Source organism: Osmia lignaria, chromosome 7 (assembly GCF_051020975.1).
Source record: "Osmia lignaria lignaria isolate PbOS001 chromosome 7, iyOsmLign1, whole genome shotgun sequence".
NCBI lineage: Eukaryota > Metazoa > Arthropoda > Insecta > Hymenoptera > Megachilidae > Osmia > Osmia lignaria.
In genome coordinates this window covers 10,165,495-10,190,856 of record NC_135038.1, presented here as the reverse complement: position 1 = coordinate 10,190,856, position 25,362 = coordinate 10,165,495, and the positions used below count along the sequence as shown (strand labels likewise).

Below are 25,362 nucleotides of genomic sequence, written 5' to 3'. Positions count from 1 at the left end.
TCTGGCGCTGCTTTCGTGTAATATAATATAATTTCTCATGGTCGAAGTATGTAATAGGACTCAGTTTCGAAACAAATATCATTACTACACCCAAGTGTACCCTTTCGAAGAGATATTTTCAGCCGTATCCGGTATTATGTGCCGGTGGAGTTCATAGGTTGAAAGGGTACCAGTTACTTTGAGAGCCGTCAGGTAATATCTCTCGGAGATGCGAGCACCGATGGCTTTGCTTCGAGTTAGAGAATGACGTAAAGAACGTAGAGAATTATTAAATTTAACTTTGATGTTACGTGATGTTATATTGTGCAATGAATACAATACTGCGTGAGGAACAGAATACAACAAAGGGTTGCAGCGAGATATAAAATGATAGAAAGAATTTAATTAACCTTTCGACACGAGCAAGATGAGTACCTATTCTCAGGAAATTAAACCTGCCGTTTGTGAATTATTCTTAGTTTTCTTCTTCGACGCCTGCTTAAAGATATTTAATTAGCCCTTAGATGGCGGACCACGGAGAGAATCCCAAAACGAGAGAACAGAGTTGAGCATTGTTACAAATAATCTTCTGATTATTCAGTTTGGCTGAACTGGAAGTATTTAAAAATGAAAATTTATTTATAGATCTTTGAATAAAAATCTCGGATAAAATCAAATTTGTAAATAGCGAATAATTTTCAATTCAAAGATATTTTTATTTAGTATAGGCTTCTGTTTTTTCTGTTATTTTCGAAAAACTAATTGAATTTTTAATTATTTCTCTTTCGATTAAAAATTATACATTCAACCTCGGGTTGATATCCTTGTATATATTTTGTAAGTTTGGGCTCCGCTGTTGAAGGGTTAAAAATTGAAACGTTACAAAGAATGATTCTTCGTTATTCGTAGGTTCATTTGAAAATTAAGTTCGCTTAAAACGAGAATTTCTACGAAACGATTGAGATCCAACTTTTCAGCCAGCGTGGAAATATCATATTCCAAAGGCTGGAAGTTTGGTCGAGGAAAAAGTAATTTCTTTCGCGAAGCCCTTTCCTCGAATGCAATTTTCTCACCGTTTCAAAACCTTTTTTGCCCATGCGGAATTAGATCGACTCGCGAAAAATTACTTTGACGGTTTCAACGCACCTCCCACCGGTTTCCTTTATCTATGAGAAACGTCGAAATTCTAATTTAATTTATACTGAATGCCTCGTGATGAAACGATGCAGGTGGTAAAACTCGTGCTTTAACTGTTTAAATAATTTCCACTGGTCATAGTTGCTGTGCGTTTTGATTTTGGAAAGTACGAAGTTATCCTCTACTGAAATATCAGTTTCAAGTTGATTAAAAGTTTCGCTGGTAATTGAGGCGAAAGAGCTGATCAAGCTAACGAATAAAATAGCTTGGTTATTCCAAAATTTAATTTAAATTGCAAAATAATAGGAAGGTGTACCAAAACTTGAAATTCCTCACTATTTCTAATTTTTTTTTTTTCTTAATTGTAATACTATCTTTATTTGAAAAAAATAATCTGTCCTGAAATGATTAAGCAGCGAAACTGGTCAGCATAAATTATCCATAACAGCAATTATACTTTCGGAAACACGGTACTTTGGAAACTTGGATTCGTAAGATTATTCAGACTCGTAAAATCGCGCAGTTCTATTCACCGCAGAGTTTCTCTATACCAGTTGAGACTAACTCTCTGTATGTCGTGTACACGTCGAGACCACAATTTGTTGAAGGCCGATGGCGCTTGCAATTCAGACATCTGTTAATTACTATGGCCCGTTGCGTTCGCTACTGATCTCGGTTTCGGACATTAGCCTTGATTGACGACAGATCTCATTTCTACGAAAATATTACGAAACCTTCCCGAAAAGGGGAAAGAGTCCGCGTACAATATGCAATGTCCGTTCCGGGGAAACCATTTCCGCTTTTCTGGACGAGGGTTTGCATTACTGCTGTTGACGGGTCTCATTTATTCGCGTGATGAACTAGTTAAGTAGTATCTGTCAGCTTCCTTGGAAAATCTCATCTGTATCGTACTGTTTGGTAAATAATTGTAAAAAATCTTCCTTTCCTATGTCAATATTTAAAAATAATTATTGTAGATAAGGGTGGTTATATGAATTACGTTCTCTCATTTCTATAAAATATTTAGAAGTTTAAATCAGTTTTAATAGACTTAAATCATAATGCATATTAAGGAAGATGTCAATTCCTTACCGTGAAAATCCTTACCGTGTACGTCACGTTCCTTCAACGTAACATCTTTCATTTCACAATCTAGAAAGGTGTTTGAAATGCGAACATATTTCCTGGCAATGCCACGAATAGAATATATCGGTTCGATGACACCGATAATCGTGATTCATCGAATGTCGATCTGTATCTTGCAGTGAGTTGTTTGCATCGAGATCGAAGCGACGATTTGATGAGTAAACATCAAGCCAAATTTTTAACTTACATTTCACTAAACTTAACTTCATATTTCACTTAACTTAAATTTGAACAGCTACATTTTATAAATTTTTGAAAAGAGACATTTCTTAAGATAAATCTTGATATTAAATTGGTATATCTTGATATTATTGATAAAAAGATTCTTCATTGTTCTTTTATTTACCTTATCTCTTCGTTAATGTTTTTCATGAAAAATATTGGTTTGGAGATTTAAGCAAATAAAAATATAGGTGACATACTTTTTGTTGTAGAAATAACAACGACACATTCATAAATGAACGATGTATGTGCAAGAGAATTGTAGTCAAACCACGTAAATATCTCTAGCGAACGATGCGAAGTGATTGATCGACGATCAATATGAATTCTTCCGAATTCTCGAAATCGAGTTACATCGTTGCAAAGATACGATGTACTCATGACCGGCTTTACGATAAATATACATATAAAGAATCGAGCCACCGTGAATGCAAGTTGAATACAAAACGTCTGTTTTTATTTCGATATGAAGCTCGCTACGTTTTCTCGATATTCCAATAAAAATCACTCCCATTTCACTTCTTGATGCGATTGAATTTAAGCTCAGCCGGTTCGTCGGATTCGATTCAATAAGAAACGAGCTAAGGAATCGTGTTTACGAACGACGGTGACAATCGTACCGCTGCATTGATTGCAAACACTTCTTCAATTTCTCGGCAGTGTTTTATTGGTGAGAAAAATTTTTGAAGCTAACCGGTGAAGGAAACTGGCAAGGATCTAAGCGCCAAGATTTATCGAAATGCGAAAAACGTTTTAACGCTCGATAAACTCATTCCACTGGAGCTTGAGATGGAAAAAGTTAAAAAATGTTTCCTCTCGCATTTTCGCTCTTAAACTTGTACACATTTTTGCTGTTACTTCTTTTTATACCTTCGGGAAACACACCCTGTTCGCTTTGTGCACGTGTGTGTATCTTTCGTAAAAATGTTCAGCATGTTACGTAAACGATTAGATGAACGTTATTAAGAGTAATTCAGCTTACGTAAGATCGAAGAATGTTAAATAGCAAGGATACATCAATCGATCCGCCAATTATTAGAGGTTCACAAATTTCACATCGATTGAAAATTGAATTGATCGTTTCCGTAATTTATCGGCGAGGAACGAAATCCATCCGCACCTTGGTTAATTAACGTAAAGAATTACGATACTCATTATGCGATCGTGTGCAGTGATAAATTCAACCATCGATTGAAACTCGTCAAGACTATCCAGCGATATGAAAACGTGCTTCTGATTCTTTCCATCATTGATATTATGTAACTCAAGTTCTATCGTTGCTGAAGTTGATTATATCGGAAGTTTGTGATTTTTCTTGACGAAATTTTGTTCCAAGTTTTGTTCATAATCTTCTTGTCAATGTAACGTGTATTAGGATTTTTGTGGAGATTGGGCCAGATTTATTTTTTATTCCAAATTTCATGTAATAAGCAGGTGGGTGCGAGAATCCGAAAATATCGGCTCGAGTTCTAATCATCCGATCCCACACCCAAAACTTTCAAATTCTCTCATATCTGTAACGACGAGATTACATCGGATTTAACTCGAAATTTATTATCAATTCCACCTGCGTCCAAACTTCAAACAAATGATAACTTCAAAGCAATCATAATAATCTGATGATTTAGTATAACTTGAAAATCGTGCTCGGCTTAAAAAGCCCTTAATTCCGCATCTTTGTAGACGTGTTTCGCTTCCTGAACAAAGTAAAACTTTATAGAAGGAAATTCTTGGGTCCCGTCGTGGAAAATCAACGTGATATTGAACTCGCGACGAATTAAAGTCACGTCAATTCGTCAAAGTATTAATTTCAGGTTTGACGACAAAGAAACTATTTATTTGAAAGTAATTCACCATCAATGCGTTATCCGTGATAAATGATATTTCCTACAATAAATTACTAACAATTTTCGGTTTACGTAATTCTCGATGGTAATCGTCATTTCAAAGAATTCTGTCGGATTTTGCGGTTTTCTATCTTCGAATGTTCCTTTTGTCAGCTGTCATTGTTACATAAACGCTCGCGAATTAACATTCATTTTCTTGGGTACCACATTGAAAACGTTAAATGTGTGTCAAATTACCACTCGTTGTTAAATAAATCATGAAACACTTCTCTACTTAATTGTTGGGTTGCTTTGAATAAATTTTCAAACGTAACAGTGTTGAAGCAAAATTACTGAAAATTACTGACAGGAAGGACGATTAGAACAAAGATATATTTCACCGGATTATATAATAGAATTCAATAAGGTCGCTAATAAACATTCTAAACGACGTTTGCAATTAATGCAATCTATTTAGGAAGCGGTTGTGCATATCTAGGATACGTGAGCTACTTGAAATTACCGGACACCAGATAAAAACTAGAAAATGTCCATAATAAATGCATATGGTGTAACGAAGGATATCGAGGTAGATTAAAAACAAGTGGAAAATTAATGGAGTAAAAGTATCTTCTGTATGAGGAATGCCACTGAAAGGTGAAATATGAAAGGAAAAAGAAAGAGCAGCGTTTGTCACATGTTTGAAACATTTCATTTTATAAAAAAATAATAGCAATCTTTGGTACAGTGAATTATTAGGTTAACTGTTACATATGTGGGCGACGTTTGAATTTTCATAGAAATCTAGAATTAATAGCAGTAGACATTTTCTGGCTTACCTAATTAAAAATAGTTGTATTAGGTACTTGAAATTATGGATAATGGGTGTAGTGAAATATTAGAAAAATATTAGATATGATTTATTCCAAATTAAAATATTATCTAATATCTAATACTTAATATGTAATATCTAATATTTCTTCTAATAAAAATATTATATAATAAAATTTTCAATAGCTTTTAGCACAACAATTAACATTTTCTATTTGTTTTCTAATTAAGAGTTCTCTTAATTACTTCGACTTGTATTTTAATTAAAATTCATAGGAAATTAACGTTTGCGATTCTCTGTCATTTTAGAGGCACACGTATGGCTCTAAACGATTCTCTAAGTTTCATTTATGATTCGAATCACGTATCACGGAGTAGCCCGATCGAAATTCACCGTGACGTTTGAATAATAAATAATAATTATCATGAAACGTTCACGTCCTTGCTGGACAATGTTTTAGCTGCGATTATATGGATTCCAATAGTCGAAATTAGAGAGGAGCACTGATTGTTGCGATAAACGAACGTGAACAGCGTATTCTAGACTGCCTCATTAATCATGAAATTAGTAATTACTGAATGTACGAAACACGTTACAGGCAAACGATTATCCCTATATCATTGTTGTAATTTGCTCGAAAAGCATCGGTAGATACATCGCTGTTTCAAAAGCGGAACTGTTAAGACGTATTATTGCAGATAAAGCGTGGAATATTTAGCTGACAGTAATTGCTGACTAGGTGAAATGCTTCGCTTGTTTTAAATAAACGTATTCATTACTGATTAAAAGTATACAACCATTTGTTGATAAAGTGAACCTTTTTTTTCAAAATATCTAATGAAAATGAAAAATATTTTTCATCCCCTCGCGTTGCATCGTCATATTTGGGATTATAAGACTGCAAGTTGTTCATGAATCTAGGAATTATTTCTCAAACGTTAGAATTCTCATTTATATGTAGGCGTGATCGTTAGACAGATGTTTCCTGTCCGATAAATAAATAAAACTGGTACGATTTTTCCCAACGTTCTCTTTCAGTCCTGTGTCTTCTTACTCGACGCTGCACCTCGAAATGATTTGAATTATTTATGGCAATGGAAAAGGATATTTCCGTGAAATAAATGTTACGCGTGAAGAATATTTATTTGAAAAGTCCTGGGATTATATTTTCAATGATTTTGAATTATATTTATGGAAATGACAAATATTTTTCATCCTCTCGTTGAATAAAAATCTTTGAATATTTTCGAGTTTTCTCGTGTTTAGTGGAAAATTTTGATGACTGATTTTAACTCTTGTGTTTTTAAGTAATTAAAAAGATAGCGATTGCAATTTCCTCATATTTTGAGATAATGGAAAGAAAAATTGTGTAGGAGCATAGATGTTGTGGTAGAGGTCAATAAGTTTTAATACAAACAGATATTTAATACTGATTTTGAAAAGTTTCTAGTGAACTTTATTAGATAATTACGAGGTCGATAATCGTGAAATATCTTCCTTCCTTATACATCCTGCTCTCGAACTTACGCTTGACACTTTAGACTGTCATATCCTCTAGATGAAGATAACTGAATAATCCAGATTTTGGGGAAACTTTAGGAAGTTGGGATTTCCTAAGGGCACAAACTATCAAGTCTTTAAACAACGTAGATTCCGAGATATTCATCATGAGATGAGTACTCGACTGATATCTTGAATATATGTAGTTTCGTGGACTAAATTATGCTATCTTATCTATCCATTTGTATTTCATTGAAGAAAAATAGAGCTTGGTATAGTAATTATTTTTCTGATTGCTTTGGATTCCACTAATGATCCATAAAAATAATTTTATTCGAAATTAAAAAAGGAAATATATCAACAGTATTAGCTAACAAATTAATAAATTGAATAATCACCCCATGAAAAAATTATGAATTTCCTTTTTCACACCTTTTATCAGATTTATCTAAATTTGCAGCCGCATATCAGTCAACAGCTCGTTACGCCTAATCCATACAAGCTTCCCCGAAATCTCTCAAGGACAGCCATTGCCCATCGCCTTATCATCACGGAAGCATGTGTCAGTCGACCTAATTCCAGAGTAACTACCACTTCCATTACGAATCCATCTCACGCCCTGACCCGTTCCGCTAATTCCCGGCGATTCTTAAAAACAAAAAAGAACACGGTTTCCGGAAAATGCCTTTCTCCACGGTCGCTCGTAATGGGACGTCGCGGTCATTGCGGGAAGATAAACGACGCTTAATCGGCAACCAATCGGACCGGGGGAGTGTTCCGATGTCAGACCAATGAACAGCGAGTCGTTATCAACCGGCGGGCTCATATAACTGATCGCGAGTCCTGTCCAGCGTGCAGAAGGTCCGCAACGAGTCTCAGCTGGTCTGCGTTGTTCCGTCTCGTTGTTCACCGCTGCCGGTTGTTATTGTTGCCGTCGTCGGTCCATTTGCCTCGTTCCACTCGCGTAATCGCCGGCGGTGGTGCGTGCGAGCAAGCAACCAGCGAACCGTCAACGGAAGGCCGCAAACGTGGTCTGGCGAGAAACGAGATCGCGCGCGGCGTGTTCGTAAGTGGCGTTACACCGTGTATCAGTCGGTCGTCCGATCGTCGAACGATTCGGCTGCGCCGCGAGCGACGACTCCTCTCGATCGTTCGCTTCACAAGCGATACGATACCGAACCAGCCTGGACAAAGTTCACCGCCGCTTCGTTCGTGGTTCATCGACGTTCGAGCACGGGTCAACCGAGCTGTGACCCTAGCTTCCAGGAAACACCATGCCAGATGGACTTTTGATCGTTCTCCTGGCCGCGATCGCCGCCTTGACCGATGCCGCCTCCATCGGACATGCCAGCTTCAAGGCCACGGACTGCGATAGGTGAGTGAAAGGGAAACTGTACGGCGAAGGTGCTCCTAACCGCGCCGATTCCTTCCGCGAATGGGAAAACCGGCATCCGTGGATTCCACTTTAGTTCTTTCAGTCCACTTCGGGTTCTTCGATACCGATTTCCATTTTCAAGCTTTCCGATTCAAGTGGTTCGAGCCGGAAACGAATGGATATTTGGGTACCTATCTGTGAGTAGAAGTGGGATTTAAATGTATAGCAGTCTTTTGATCGTTTCTGCTGGCGGAGAGTTTAGAGGTGGAAATAGGGAATTATCGATTGTTGATGGTATGGGTGAATTCTTGATGGTTTGTTTATCTGGCACAGATTACATTCATTCACCATCTAGGCGACAGAGTGGGGTGCACGCGCGTGTGTAATTATGCGAGTGAAGGAGCGTTCCTAATTAGCCATTATATAGCGGGGAATTAGCGAGCGGCTACTTTGTATTTTTATGGTAGATTCGAACAGAAATCAATTTCAATCTTTTTCATATAATTTTGGAATCTTACGAGGTGACTTCAAGTATCTATGATCTTTTATGATTACCTGTTACTAGTCATTTTAATTCGCTCTCAGCTGACTGTCAATTGCTCTCCACAAAGTATCATTTTCCGAGAATTACTCTCGATAGCTTCGCACGCGAGTTTTACTCTCAAGTGAACATATGTATTCTAAGACATCATAATAGATGAGGTAACCGATAATCTTGATTTGGTTTCCTCTATTCTAATAATGAAAAGTACGGTTTCCTTTTACTTAATGTGTCATTATTAGATTGCGGTTGTTTACGAGTATTTTCTCTTGTGCAGGCTGCTGAAATAAAAATTACGAACAATATTTCTTAACGGAGAAAACGTATTCTATATTTCAATAGCCGTTTTCTATTAGTAATCATAATAATGTTATTATCTGAAGAGAGTCGTGTCTTTGTTTTTTCTCTTTTCCAATTGTGTTACTTTTATTATGAACTCCTCTGTATCTCATTCTTTAAGTGTCTTAAACATAATACGTTGTTAATATCCGACGTGTGTAGTTTTTTTCTGAAGATTCTGCATCGAGTGTAATTATCATAACGAGCTGCACTTCTTTTTGTCTCTTAACAATTTTAAAGATTCTTCTGTATATTAGTATGCAAATTTAAAATCTTTTGAATAAGAGTCAGTCTCGACGTGTACTTTTGAAAATTGCATTTACGTAGATGTCTGGGCTTTTTGTAAAATTATCATACAAAATGTCATGTTTTTGCAAATTTTATTATTTTTAATATACGGTGAAGTTTGCAATATGACAATAACTCTGATAATCGTTATTCGAATAAAACTGAAAAGTTATTGGTCGAATCGTACAGAGAAGTCGATCAATTGTTTCTATCGCTTCGATTGATACGCGATCACGTTCATGGAGACGTAGAATGAGGAGTCAACGTCTCGCGGGCAGTCAACGATAATACGCGAGAGCGGATTTAATACTATATGTTTTTACAGCAGCTTATAACGTCGACGGTTTCTATTTTAACGAGTGGCATTTTCCTGTCACCTCACTTGACAAAATTCTTATGACGGAGATAAGAGAAAAAATGAAATATCGCTAGAATATTGCGTTCTGTAATCAACAATACAGGAAACACACTAGAGCCATTTACGCAGTCTTTTATTCACGCGATAACAATGTTCGAATTTATTATATTTAGAGAACGTCTTATCTCGCGATTCTCCGATTCGATTATTTTTTTCAATCGAAATCAACGTTGCTTTCGAAAGTGTTGTTTTTCCTGGATGTAGGAAAAAGTTTGATAGACGAGTTCCATAAACTTTGAGGAATCGATTTTAGCGTAAGAACAAGGCTGGGAGATAATAGCAGAGGAAAAAGTAAATGTTCCTTTGTTCTATGATTGATTCTATCTTCCGACAACGTTCGTCATCCGGTTGCTGCAATCCACCAGAGAATTTGATAGATTCCTGTTCGTTTATTTACGGTTTATTGCGTGCCTGTACACGTAGCAAGGCTGAAATGTGTTCTAGAGTCGTGTTCACGCTATAACTGGCACTTAGTTACTCCTTTTATGCAACCGTTTTACGCATCCGCACCTATTATTATATGCCGTTTCCTTTCCTTTTTTCTTGTATTCGTTTCTACGCGCATAGGACAGTATAGGAGTTGAGATAAAAAAGAACGTCTGATCGGGAATCGTGGGTATCGTAACGACGACGATTATGCTTCGTCTACGCGCACTTTGCACTCCATTCGATGATTTCTGATGGATTTTATTGCGATAAAATGATAATTCTGATAAATGGTAATTTTTTATATGATTGCTACCCTTAAATAAGTCGAATGAATTAAAATTGGGACTCTCTTTCTGGTCCGCTCTCCGAGGGTTAACGATCTCCGAGGGTTAATGGGTCAAAGTCAGGGACGAACTGAGAGTTCTAAAGAATTCTAAGTGGAAATTTGGGGCACCAATTAATTAAAATTAAGAGCCATATTATACAAGAGGGTTCATTATGTTACCAATCTCCCGATCGAAATTTAATAGATCAATATACAGTGAAATTATTCTTTAAATAAATAAATATTTTTAGGAGTGGAACATCCCTTGTTATTTTTGCTACGTTTATAGTCGATATTGTATTTGATAACTGTTTTCCCAGATGTTCCAAAAATAATATTGTTCGGTATTCTTTCTTGATAATGATTCGTGTGGGCGTAGTTGTTTTTTTTTAATTCTGCAGTGAACGTTTCAGTGAAACCATTAACGTTTCCGAAAATACCTGTAATTTTTATAATTTACCTTCTGTTCATTCAATGTAAGTGTTTTTGCAACTTTGACGACTTTTAAGGCTATAACAATTTCATCGTTGCCATTAAAGTGGTCGTTCATTTCTATGTAATTACGTGTAATGTAATTTATCTAAGAGTTTAAACGAGCCTTGAATATAATCGCGGTATGATTGCCGATGGTCGAATATCCTTGCGATTATTTTGCATTTCGACGGCCTCGTAGGAGGCGTGCGATATCGATGATTTGTTTTTCCTACAGTCTAGCTCGATTAATTAACATTAAACGTAACGTGTTTCGAGCACGTGTGCTCAACCATTCACAAAGTTACAATACACGAAACGTTGTCTGGACTCAATGTTATCAGTCACTGGCGAGGATAAATAATTATCATCGAGAGTGCTGGTCGGTTTATCAAAGATACACTACCGTCAAAAAGTTTGGAAACACCCTTTAAAACAGAATACCTCATTTCAAATTGGGCCAAATGACTCGAGATTTTTTGAGGAGTTATACAAATTAATTTACTAAGATATATGCTTTTGTCGTTTTAAAAAATTACAATTTGTTGGAATCGTGAAAGATAATAGTGAAGAGTAATTTTTCAACTTTTTTATGTGAGCCTATAATGAAAATTTCAAATATATCTTTCGTAGATTCAAATAAATTATGTGCATGCTGAAAATTTCATCGAGATCGGTCAATGAACTTAAAAGTTACAGGTAATTAAAATTTCTGAAAATCGTGACTTTTCACCTAAGAACGTGACAGTGTTTCCAAACTTTTTGACGGTAGTGTACATTTTTGTCGATTACACGGTCAGTTTTCTTCAACGGATATAAATACTTTCTGTACTATGATTGAACGTCTTTTTTATGATTCTTTTTCATTCTCTCCTTCACCACTGCAATTGAGGACGACAATTATGCAAGATACGCTAAACGGAAGTTTTCACCTCGGCATGAATTAATTTCCTTAGATAAGAAATTTAGATAGAAAAGTTGCAAAATTTGATATCTCTGTTGTCATCCACGCTGAGTTATTGTTAATAGGGAGTTAGTTGATGCTTGGGCTGCCACGTGGATTACTGATGATTGATACGTTTTAACCTAATTAAATACTCAAAGTACGGAAATATTAATAATAAATTATTAATAGCATTAGTATTGCAATAGTAAGGCTAGGTATGAATGCTTGATACGTACAAATATTAAAAGAATTTTTAGTACAATTTTAATATTTTATTAATAATGCAAAGTAGGAAATTTGAAAGAAAATTCATAGCAACTCTAATATTATAATTGTAATACAAAATAAGAGTATTTTAAAAAATTGTTGGTGACATGAATAATTGTAATAATGCATGAATCGAAAATTTTTCTTCTTCACTAATTACACTTTGAATCATAAAGCATCCTGATGTTGAATTATTATAAAGAAATCAGGCTACCTTATCTTCCCAAGAACGTTTGAAATCATTATCGATCATCATTTTTCACTCAGTTGCCCATTTTCGACGATGGTATGGTTTTCTAATTACTCGGTCGCGTTTTCTAATCGATTCATTAAACAAAACAAGGACACCCGTGTTCGACCGATTGCTCCAGAATCCGATTTTATCGAGAAACCCATGGCCGAGGTCTAAAAAAAACGAAAAGAAACGAAACGGCACGGCACGCATGAAAGCATTCTGATCTTGTTCACTGGCATAGCTTAAAATAACGACGATAATGGTGTGCTGCACTTTCGACTTGCAATTATGTGCAATTGAACCGACCTCATTGTTCCACCGTAAATTCAATCCAATAGCTTACCTTCCAATTCAAGGCTAATTCATAATTCATTGCCGATCCGTGTCGCGGTTTCTTCCCTTTTGTTGTTTGCAAAAACAGTCCTGTAACAAGTTTCTTATTTCATTTTATACATCTGTGCAGTTTTCAAGTGACGTAGCATATTTCAAAATTTGGTTTGCATTGTATATTGATGTGTAATTCATTGGCGTAACCAAATGAGGACCAGGGTGGACCTGGTCCCCCTAAATGTCTCGACTGGATCCTCATCATTCTGAAATTCTAGAATTTCAAAACCTCAGAATTCGAAAATTATAGCTAAAAAATTCAAAAATTCTGAGATTCTAAAATTTCAAAATATCAGAATATCAGAATTCCAATATTTCCAAATGACAAACTTCTGGATATTCTAAACCCCAGAATCCCAAAGTTTCCAAATTATAAAATTTTAGATTTTCTAAATTCTATGACCCTAAAAATTGCAAAATTACAAAATTTTAAAATTTTAAAAAGGTCCAAGTTACGCCAATGATGCCATTGATATGAATATGTAATAACAATTTGCATAAACACAGTCGAACATGCAATGCTTTAAAAGACTTTCTCCCTTGTCAATCTCTTTTCCTTGGCTTTTATTTCCTTTTCTTGCAACTAGTGATGGATTTTCGATACTTTCTTTTGCAAAATTTCAAACAACTCACGCATATTCGAGTTTCAGATTACATTAATAATTGTTCGGAGTTGAAAATTCTTGTAGGGGATCAGAACTTGAACAATAACTTTTAATTGTAATTAAAATTAGTTTGCAAAGTTAGGTATTGATTTTCAATTCGGTATTCAATATTAATATTAAATTACTTATTTAAATAGTGTGCCCTAATACAATGTGACATTTATTACGAGTATCTGTACTCTTAAAATTACTATAAGTACAATCAAAAAAAAGTCTGAGAATAAAAATAACAATTGGTTCGTTTATAAAGGGATAGTTACCTTACCTTGGCACATTCTCGTCGAGGTCGGATATTTTGTCGAATTCCCTTGAACCAGTAGAATAGTACATTCTTGTGATACCATGGTAATTGCAAAAAGTTTCAACACCACGGTCTGATACAAGCCCGAATAGTGTAGAATTGAACACAGTTATTGAAATGATCAAAGTTAGTAGGTAAACGAATGATAGTTGTTTAAATTTTGTAAGGGAAGTTTCTATCCCCTAGCTTTGATAGCGAGACGTCGTTTGCAACGGAAGTACAGCCATTTGGTATAACGCTGCCGTAAAGGTCGCTTTTACGATCCCGATGAAAGCCGACTCGTCGATATCCCATAAATTCGTGGCACAACTTGATGTCAAGGCAAAGTGGCCGTTGATAACGGCAACCTTTTCTCGTTACGCGTTGAATTATAATATAGGAACCTATAGAATCCCTGTTTAATTCGGATAAACGGATCGTAGGTAGTGGAAAAGGCGATAAGAAGTGGTGAGAATGCATCGTTTCTGTGTTATAAGAACACCTTGTTTCTTATCTTTCATGGGTGCTTCGGTCAGATAAAATACTGGGAATGCTTTCTCGAAAATTGATGCTGATGAAAGTTGATTAACCCTTGAACAGCGGAGGCTGAATCAATCGTGACCCAATCTGTTAATAGTAATAATAGTAATTCTAATTAATTCTAATAATTTTGAAGAATTATTAATTTTAATTAATTTAATTAGTTTTAATTATTCTCGTGATTAATCTTAGAATAATAATATTCAAAAAATACAAATCCTTGTACTATATTATAATATTCCTTCGTTGTAACAAAGTGTCATAATTGCAATCAGAATGGTCCAATTTTAAGCAACTTCCTTGCCACAAAATTACGAAATCTTAATTGTCGCTCTCGGTGTGAATGAGTGTTTAATAATGTTTTTTTTTTTATCTCACCTCGAAGCACTCGAACGAGTTCATCGCGCGAAATACACAAACAACCTTATCAGTCGAATGCTCCTAATAAAGGCAATTCGCAATGTTCTAATTGCTGTTCCCTCCGATACACAGCAAGATATTGTGGATACAAACCACGATTCTTATTTTTGATGATTCCTCAAATACTTTCGTCAATAACCAGGTTTGTCGAATTAATTAGAATTGCAATGAACATTTTGGCGGACAATTCTTGAAAATAGTGGAATTCTAGTATATGGAACATTCAAAAGAGACGTGATTCGAATGCAACGAGTACCAGAAAATTTGGAGCAAAGTTAACGTAAAAATATGGAACTTTAAAATTTTATTTTCACTGGCTGTAATAATAAGAGTGGTGCCTTTCTAAAATAAAAATGCTAATTAAATGGTTTTCGAATTTTCAAAAGATAAAGTTATTATTCTTATTGGTGCAATAATGCGATAATAAATTTTTAAAAAGAAACAAATTTTCAAAGTGGATTTTCTCGAGAATTGAAACATTTTCCGTCTTGAAATATCGAGCAGAAAGACAAAAGGAACGATTTCAGCGTAGAAATTTTCCATTTCTAAGAGGCGAAGCTTTAAATCATTCCGTATGTGCTTTGTATCGAGCATCGTGCTCGCAACGAGGACAGAATAAATCCGAGGAAACGCGTCAGACGAAAGAAAGCCGAGGAGAAGCGACAGACAAACGCGATCGGGCTCTTCAATTGACCCGTGAAACCTCGGAATAGTTCAATCTCGTAGCGAGCGAACGATAAGCCAGGGTGGAAAGGTCAAATTACTTCGACCAAGAGAATCAATTCGATTGACTGGACGCGGTGGAACTCGATTCATAAAAAGGGACTTAGTCTCCGGAGGATCTCTGACGTTTCAGCAATGATTAAGGAAGGTTGATGGAACCCTCTGGCAGAGACGAAACAGACCAGTACAGAAAAAAACAAATTGTACCCTGTAAAGAGGGTAACTTCTCCCTCTTTTTCAGGTGTGAATCGTATTGGGATGACTAAATAATTCAATGGCTAACGTTTGAAAGAGGATTTCTATGTTTTCATCCCCCCTTTCAATGAAAAAAGCTTGGAACTTGTCAGGTTTTAAAAATATTCCAAAATTTAACACTATTCTTTGGTAATTGTTTACTATTTGGTCGATATTTCCGATTCTTTTTTTTTTCAAATTTCAATATATTAAAAAAGAAAAGATATCATTGAAAAAACTGTAGCAAACAATTCTAAATACTTTTAATTTTATTTAGTGTTTAGGGCCATAAATTTAGTGTAATCAAGTGGTAGTTAGTCATTTTTTGAATTGTTTTTAATAATTGCTTTAGAATTATTATAAATGAGTTCATTTCAAAACCTTGGTACACTTTTGATAAATATTATAATTACTCATTGTCAGTAGATTGTTGTGCTAATTATACTTTATCTTAGCGTTCGGTTGCTATTCAACTACACTCATAATGACTTAAATTAATAACTACAAAAAGACAATCTGTAATCATTGTAAAGAATAATAGTTATTGTAGTGAATTTTCAAGTTCCTTTAACATGAATAAATAGAGCTACTAAGCGACACAATTTACGATCGTAGGAGGGTGTTAATGACAGAGAAGGTATCAAATTTTAACGGCGCCTTAAATTTCCTAGCATTTTACCTGTTGCTTCGAGCAACGCGTCTACCTGGAATGAAATTCACTCGGATTACAGAGTCCGGATCGCGAAATCCGACTCGTTCAAGTAGAATTCGTCTCGAGTTTTCCAGCTTCAGAACATTTCGAATCAATATACAAACGAAATTGCAGAATTCCATGGCAAGGCTAATCGTAATATAGAGGCAGACGATTTTTTTTTTGTTATTAATTAGATTGCTAATGTTTATGTATTTTTAGAGTATCAGAATGTGCAAAATGTGTAAATTTAATGGCATCTGTAAAAAAATAAAACAAATTTTTTAGAATGTGTTAATTAAGAATCACTTTAAGACAAAAAATATGTATTTGCATAACACTCGAAGTCTATTAATGAATTTTAATATAGCACTAGGATTTTGTTTATTCTCTGACCTTTCGTTATATTTTCACCAACTTTTTTTTATTTAAGAAAATATTGTTGTATCATCGTTTAGTAGTATTTCTAATTTTCTGTGAATTAGCGTGGGATTAAATAATATTAACTGGTGATAATGATCTGCAATAATTGTATTTTCGTTGTTTCAACAAATTTTCCATTTGATAGTAACTTAATCCACTTCGCACCTACTTAAGTACAGTTCGATTTATCTTATCAATTTAGTCGTTTGCTATTTAGTCGTTTCGGTAATCGTTCATATACAAACAAAGCAAAAGGAAGTAGGTATATTTATCTTGAGTTTGATTGTCATTTCCTAGACACATCGACTGCCATGAGGGTCACATTAGGAAATTAAATAAGTGCGCAAATAACTAAGAAAAGAAAAAATAATTTCGAAGAACTGAATATTAAAACAATTTTTAATTTGGAGAAAACAATCATATTTTTAATTAACAATGTATTCCCTATGGTAGTTAATATGTTTAAATTTAGCAAATGTGTTTTAACTAAAGATTAATAATTTAAAATTAAATTTAAGGAGTTCTGCCAATATTAATGTATGAAGGCTACCACATAAATATTTAATTATTTAATACTTAAAGTATGAAGTGATATATGTTTTAAAGGTGTGGGTCATAGACGATCGAGCTTCCTTATTTAAACCATTAATTTTCATTTTGACAATGAAAATATGAGAAATGTAAATATTGGAAGGTCAAATGTAATTTCTGGAATAAAATGTTTCATTACAGTATTGTAATTAATCCGGTTTCTCTGATTACGGATTCATTATTCGTGTTTCAAATGAATTTCCATCGCGATCCTTGTAACTTGGAGAGCACTAATTCCTTCTTCGCATTCCCCTGTGAAAAAGCATCGTTCAACATTTCCCGGAACAAAGATTTAACCGTTAGCTGGGAAATGTTCTGAAAGAGAGGAGCTCGAATTTCCAAGTAACGGGGATTTAGCTGACAAAAGGAAAGGAAACCATACAGTCTTTGAACGAAGATTTACTTGAAATACTGTAATAAAAAAAGAAGTTGCAGAATGCACTTTTCTATTTTTGACACAAACTTGATGAAACATGTTGCAACGTTATCCCTTTTATAAGAGTGAAAATGTGAAAAGAGGTCCAGCTATCTTTTTATTGAAAATCCTGCAGAAATTGTATCGTAATAATTAAATATTTTTATTTTATAAAAAACAAGGGAACTTATTGAGTAAACACTGAATAAGGGATGTGGAATTTTATTATTTATTACAGTGAAAATGTGGAAATTATTATAGAAAATGCTGCAAAATTTTTACTCTTTTAATTAAATATTTTTATTTTATAAGAGAATTTATTGAGTAAACGATGAAAAAGGGATATGAAATTTTGGTATTTATCACAATGAAAATGTACATGTTATTTTAGAAAATCCTGTAGAATTTTTACTCTGTTAATGAAATATTTTTATTTTATAAGGGAAAGGGTAGTTTATTGAGTAAACTATGAAAAAGGGATATGAAATTTTATTAGTTATCACAGTGCAAATATGGAAGTTATTGTAGAAAATCTTGCAAAATTTTTACCCTGCAATTAAATATTTTCATTTTATAAGAGAGAAATTAATTTATGAAAATAAACCTATGGAAAAGGAATTTGAATATTTTTAACAATTTTGTGATTGGGGTAATTGTTCGACCTGCTTGAAATTATGAATATTAGAAACAGGACCATGAATATTAGAAAGTGTGTCTGTCACCCTGGGCAAGATCCTCCTGTTTCGATAATAGCATATTCGTGTAAAAATGTTCCGTCTCGAAGAGGGTGCATTTTTCATTACACGTTTTTAAAAATTAGATTCAAAGCACCCTTGAGTGTTCTGTTCACTGCCCTGGATGGTAACCCTACCTTGCCTTCTCCCAGAACCGGTATCGACTAAAAATCCTGCAATAATAATAAATTAGATTTTTACCGTGTTAATAAAGATTCCCCATAGAATAACAAGTTACAAATAGAAATCTCCGCCTGAAATTGTCCGAAGGTTAATCCATAAATTGAGTCATAATCCGGGATGACCCTAATCCGAAACTTTATACGATTCTCGGCTAAATTATATGATTTGGTTATAAAACGAGGGAACAGGATGGATCTTGTAAGATAAGAGCAAACAAGTTTGGGATAAAATTGTCATTACGTATCCCTGTTCTCATTATCATGCTCCTTGGACAGCTATTTCTTTCTGTTTCCCTGGTGATAATATTTTCGAGGAGCCCAACCCCGGCTTGATTAAGGTTATTTCGTAAAATCGACGTCATGGTATCACGGAGGCTCGTTCAATCGACGTAATCAACACTCTCCTTCTTCCTTACGTTATTTCCAGATCCGAGGGTTATAATTCAGGATAAATTGCCCGTCGTACTAGCGCTTGTTCAGAACTTTGAAACGAATTGCTCGGTAATGCTTGGTGAGTCAAATTCCGGGTTCTATTATCGTCAATCTTGCATCTGAATTTTGAATTCGAGAATAAACCTTTTCCAATGGATGAAATATGATTTTACGATTTCAAATTTTAAATTAACTAATGGTAAATGGATCGATGAAGGGTACAATTAATTTTGGCAAAAGTTTTTATTTAAAAGTATACCTGATATTTGCTAAAATTTTTTGGAAAGATCTAACGAGATGATGTCGATCGAGTGCTAAGATAATCAGAGGAGAAAACACGTTACCTTTGAAAAGATTCACGAGTCTGGTGAAACGGTTTGCTTTGCCCTGAAATATCCTCGAAATGATCCAAGAAGTGGCTCCTCTATGGAGAAGCAACCACCCTGAAATGGAGACTTCGTGATTTATTTTATCGTTGAGCTCCGTGAAGTGTCTCATATATCTCCTATCTTCTTTCTTCAGTTTCTGTCTCTTGAACGATGCTATTTTTTCCTTCTATGAAACGTTGAAGCTTTATTTATCAGACCGTACGAACGTGGAATATTTTTAAGCGCACCCGAGGTGCGTTTAAGTGACGAGAAGAGAAAGAATTTTAGAATTATCTTTTTAGAAGTGAGAAATATTTTAAGAATTTTTCAATTTCTCTTTTGAAATTACTATCAATTGTTCAGTATTTAGATTGTTTTCTAATTTCGAAATATAAAAGATCGAATGATCAATAATTGATCATTTTGATAAATGTGAAAAATATCAAATGGAAAATTCCTTTTTTTATAAGAGACTTTAAGCAATGATCACTCTATCTCACATTTTTACCTAATTACCAGAAACTCGGTAGGATCCTTAATTAAGAACTCTTATATCTCTCTACTCTCAGTCACTGGAAACAAGGAGGAAAAAGATGAAAGGGAAATGTACCAAGCATGATGAAATAAAAGTTACGTCAATTCTGATTAAATGCAAAAACTGCAACCTAGTAAAATCAACGTGAAATTGAGTAGAAAATCTCTTTAAATGATTCTGTTATGTTTTATATTCACTATTAATTACAGAAATTATTATGAATCATTATAAAATCCCAATCGTGAGGTAGGCACGTCATTGCATGTTTTGAACGTGTTTCGGGAATAATGTTTATCTTTTCAAAAAATATAATACCCCTACAATAAATGGCTTGTTCTTGCGATTTTATATAAACGCAAATATCTTGTAAAACGTATATAGAAATGGTTCTATCAACGTTGTAAGTATAAGTCGAATTAGGGGTCAATACAGACCGATCAAACAACTTAAATAAAAAATTCCATCAGAACTATAATACATCGTTGAATTCATAATAAATAGGCGCTTTTATTGATTGAAAAAAGCAAAGTTTTTCAAAAAGGAGGGGGGGGGGAATAAATAACTTTTATTTCAACTATTTTTTGATATCTTTTGTTGTTTACGATTTATAAGCATGTAAATATAAAGGGCGGTTCGGATAAAAGGGTTGATATCTCCCTCAAAGTGAAAAACGGGCACCAACGAATTACAGCTATCTTCATAAACAGGTCTAATAAATATTTATGCAAAGTTTCATCAAAATCGGAATGTATCAGTCCCCGATGTTCCCTTGTTAGCTAAAATTATTCTAATTTTATTCTAATTGGTATATCTAATTTAATTTAATTTATCTGGTTAATCCTTGAATAGCAACTCTTGTACAAAATATAATTTGTAAACAAAAAAGTTTCATATGTTGGAAGAATAATTTTTAATGAAACTTAGAATTGGCGATAATGTCGCCCTTATCAACCTTCTTTGTGATTACTAATAACTTATTAAGTGAATGCAGTCTTAAAAATTAGATTACAAATATAAACTTTCCTTTTTTGTTCAATTTATTAAATTTAATGTATGAACATGATTGAAAATTCAGATAGGCTTTAATGTATATTGATTGAGAGGTTAAAAAATGTGGGTCATCCATTACACGTTTGAAAGTATGCACAATAGAATTTCATCAATCAAAGGTGGGCCTCTCGATACCCCCCTGAACACACTAGGGATAAAATGTATGAGGTAGAAAAGAAAACCATAATAGGATGACGAAGGTCGACAACCCCGACAGGTTAATAATTTTTTTTTTCAATTCACGTTGACGAGTATAAAATGTAGGATAGTTCGACACTATTACCATATCATTGCTCTTTTTTTCAAATTTTGCGAATTGTGAAAAGAGAAACTATAAAAGGCGCATGAGACAAAAGGAATTCCAAAGATGGAAGACTGGATCACTTGGTATTCTTTTTCTTCGACGAGAAACGATAACGCCAGGGGAATCAGAAGCTTTCTCTATTGTGGAAAAAGATACAGGAGAAAAATATTAAACGTAGAGGATAATGTGTGCATGTATGTAATAAGGAAGCAGGTAAATTTTATTATCCTTGGATAAATTGTTCTAACTAACATTTTGGAAAATGGTGAAATTATTCAAAAAGTAATTTAAAAATTAACTAAAGTCTACGAATCATGTTGAAATCAGTGCCAAATTAAGGGGTGATCTAAGCTACAACCCTGGGCCCTACTTTTCACCCCTTCTGAGTCTTTCAATTATTATATAAAAAAATATTAAATGAAATTTTTATTAAACTGTTGCTTTTTTTCTAAATTTATTTAGAATAAATTCCAGTTTATGAACCAAGTTTGAAAGGGGACCTCCAAAGGTTCGATACCTCAGGGCCCCATGATTCTTAATCCGATCCTGGTACAAATTTTAATTCAGCTTAGGATTAGAAGATAAAAAAAAGGTATCAAATTTCAATATTTCAAAACATTTTCTATGGAAATTCCTTTCAAAGAACAGTTTGGAGACAATTTTTGTAAATGGCAATCCATAAACGTATCAATCACTGATATTCTATTTCACGCAGTTTAACGTTCAGTAAGTGCGCAAAGGGAGATAAAAGGTAATTCATGGATCTAATATGTTTTCTGTGAACACATTGGGGTTGAGGTTTTCGCTCTTTAAACAGCGCTCGAGAAGACCGTTCACATATACTGAAAAATCAATAGATAAAACGAAGTGTATTGAAAAGAGAAAGTGAAAATGTCTACATTTCTGTCGTAATTATGCAACGATGATATCAATTACAGATATCACTTTATTTACCCGTCTCTTTAATAAATCCACACTGTATGTACGATCTCGAAATTCAGTAGCTTCTTTTTATCAGGTCTTATTGACAAATCAATTCTGAAAGCTTAACTCTATTAACAGTAGAATTACCTATGTTCATTAAGAAGAGTCGGGCTTTGATCTTAGTGAAAAATCCCAATGATGATTATGAACAAGAGTACCAGTAAGTCCAATTTTTTTTTTTTAATTTTCTTAGAACCAAATTTTTAAAATTTATTTATGGAATTTTGTCAAAAATATAGATTTAAAAATTTTTGAAATCCCTCTCATTAAAATATCTCGCACAAATAAAATATTTTGAAGATATCGCTTATAGTTCTTGAGAAAATGGGCAGTGGTACAATATCCGATTTCTCTTAAACATTTGCTTTTAAATTGAATAAATGATGTTTCAGAAAAGCACGTTAATAATTTGTAGAGGCTCATGCTATTTTTGGATGATTTTCAAAAATTCAAGTAGCGAGGAAAAAGATTCAACAGCTAAAACCATTGCCAGCTGTTTTTCCAGGATCCAACTTTGGCACCGGATCCGAATAAGCTTCCCCGTGTAATTCGCTTTCGTTTGCTGTACATATAGAACAGTAGACGCCTCTATGGCTACGTTTTTTTAACCCTGTGACAACGGCGTGCCAGGTCTGCAAAACAAATAAATCTTGTCTGCATTTCACGTTGCGATAGCCTTTTCTATGCATAGGAATTTCTAGTAGTGGAAACAGACTGCTGTGATCAGCCAGCCATATTTTAATAATGATATAGTATTACCTCTTTGAAGAATATTTATTTCGTTATTCTTAAAATATATTGTTAACACGTTGAAAAAAGTATGGTGCTTTGAATTTAATTTAGGTAAATAATTAATACTGAGGAACACTGCCAGGATGCAAGACACTGATTTTATTATTTTTAAAATATGTTGATACATTGACTGTCATTATACTTTAAATTTGATTAAGATAATTAATCAAGAAATAAGTGAAGGGAGAAATTGCATAGGTAATTATAAATTACAGCTTAATATCTTTAATAATGTGTATTACCCTGTGTCTGATTATACATCGTTATTTCTACTTATGAAGTGATTGATTTTGAAATACGGAAAATCTGACACAATTTCATGACATAAAAGTATTGCAAAATAGTACTTATTATACATTAATTTAAAGCTTGAAGTATCCAAAAAATGGCCATTCAAACGCCTTCTCAATATTCTTAATACGAGATGACTAATCGCGGATTGCAAATAGTTTGATACTTAAATTAATATGTAAATTTCATCGTAGACTCCTAACAAACGAAACCATTGTATTTAATTAGCCCCTCAATAATTAAATTGCAATCAACTGGTGGTAAGTATTCTATAATAGACTTTGCGTCAGATTTGTTTCTCATTGAGTGAACTTTCGATATGATTGAAATCGGATCAGCGAGAGTAATCGGCTCAGAATGAGGATTGTGGTTAAATAACAACGGTATCCGATTATCGATTCGTAACGTTATCAGCAACGATAACTCGCCTAGTTTCAATGTTGATTCTAACTGTTGAAGATACCGACGGTATAGAAGAAAACTCCACACACCTAGTCTATCAGATAGCGCAATCTATAATTACTATGCGTACTACAGGTATGTAATAGGTAAGGAGTGGGGAACCGTCTCCGGCATCCATACGGTTTATATAAATATTAGAAGTTAGAGATTCAGCGAAGCTGGCTAAGTGCGGACGTACTCAATTATTCAGTTATTACAGTTTTGTTCCTTTCTTTTGTATTCTTTATATTCAATATATATTTTCTTTGTTTACAAAGAAATATTTTTCTTTAAATAAACAACCATAACAGATTATGAGCCCGGACTATCGCGTTTAGTGAATACTAACAATAAGTGAATTACGAGAGGTAAAAGACGGTTACAAAGTCCAAGATGGAAGTTACAAGCCTGAAAATTGAGAACCTACGTGACAAAGATAATTGGCATCAATGGCGGTTCATTGTTCGCATTTTATTGGAAAATGTGTACGATCTATTCCCTGTCTACGAGGAAAGATTAATAAAACCTGCGGATAGTGTACAGGATCGGGATGTGAAATTTAAAAGGTTTGAAAATGCGGACAAAGCTGGGAGGAAATTAATCTTAACGACGGTTGAAAAAAAACCGGTTGAGAAAAATATTTAAAACGAATAATACCGTTAAAATACGGACTGAAAGTTAAGAACAGAAAATTAAAAAGTTTAAATTTTTAATGTATTATTTAAACAAATGACTGTTAATTAACACACAGTTTAGGTAAAGAAGAGTTCATATTGTGGTAACGTAGTTTAGGAATTAGGGTAGTTTATATTTCTAAAAGCAGGAAGACAGTTATTACAGTTTTGTTCTTTTCTTTTGTATTCTTTATATTCAATATATGTATATTTTATTTCTTTACAAATAAATATTTTTCTTTAAACATATAACCATAACACTAACAACCTAATACACTGGAAAATTAATATCATCGTGAGGAAAATACAATAAAACGATCAAGCGTAATAAAGCTGCTGTTTCTAACGATTTTGTTTTTTGTTTTTAGTGAGATCTATTGTAAGGGGAAATTATTGAAAACCGTCCAATTGAACGAGGTCTTTCCTGACAGCAAAACATTCGTCGATCTTCATCAATTACAGGATCCAGAAGTGACCATGGCCAAGTGAGTGTTCGGTCTTAATTCAGTGTTATTGACCTCGGTTTCTATTCTATTTTCTATTCTGAATGTGGCCCATTCTATGTTTAAATTTTATAGCACGGATTACCAAGGAGACGGAAAAATACTGAAAACTGACAAAACTTTAACACCTTGTTTACCAAGTCACAATAACAATAAGCAATCTTTGAACGGCGGACCATGAAGAGAGACCCAATTTTAATTTAATTTCATACTTCATATTATTTTTATTTCCTAAATTTCACACTGTCTCTCCGCTGTTCAAAGGTTAAAGGACGGAAAAATTTGGATATTTCTATATTTTTAAAAGGATTTTTAGTATCTGTGTGTTTAACAGCACACGAAAGCGGATGCAGTTTACGAGATAGTGAGAAAAGGAATCACGGTAAACGGACTGTTTTTAAATCAATCTTCACGATCGTTGGATAGC

The 25,362-nt window shown here is 34.0% G+C and overlaps 1 protein-coding gene across 5 annotated transcripts in view; it reads left to right on the top strand.

Annotated features, from left to right (window-relative positions):
- The window catches only part of LOC117604599 (trehalase), a 58,691-nt gene that overhangs the window by 20,941 nt on the left and 12,388 nt on the right, over positions 1–25,362 (top strand). The window contains exons 1-2 of one of the 5 annotated variants that reach the window (XM_034324862.2): positions 7,485–8,017; positions 24,801–24,917. In XM_034324862.2, the coding sequence (XP_034180753.1) occupies positions 7,917–8,017; positions 24,801–24,917 (218 nt within the window). In that variant the 5' untranslated portion in view covers positions 7,485–7,916. Of the gene's footprint in view, positions 1–7,484; positions 8,018–8,062; positions 8,215–23,920; positions 24,325–24,377; positions 24,515–24,800; positions 24,918–25,362 lie in introns of those variants that run through there. The other 4 variants (XM_034324861.2, XM_034324860.2, XM_034324863.2 and 1 more) reach the window with 4 other exon arrangements.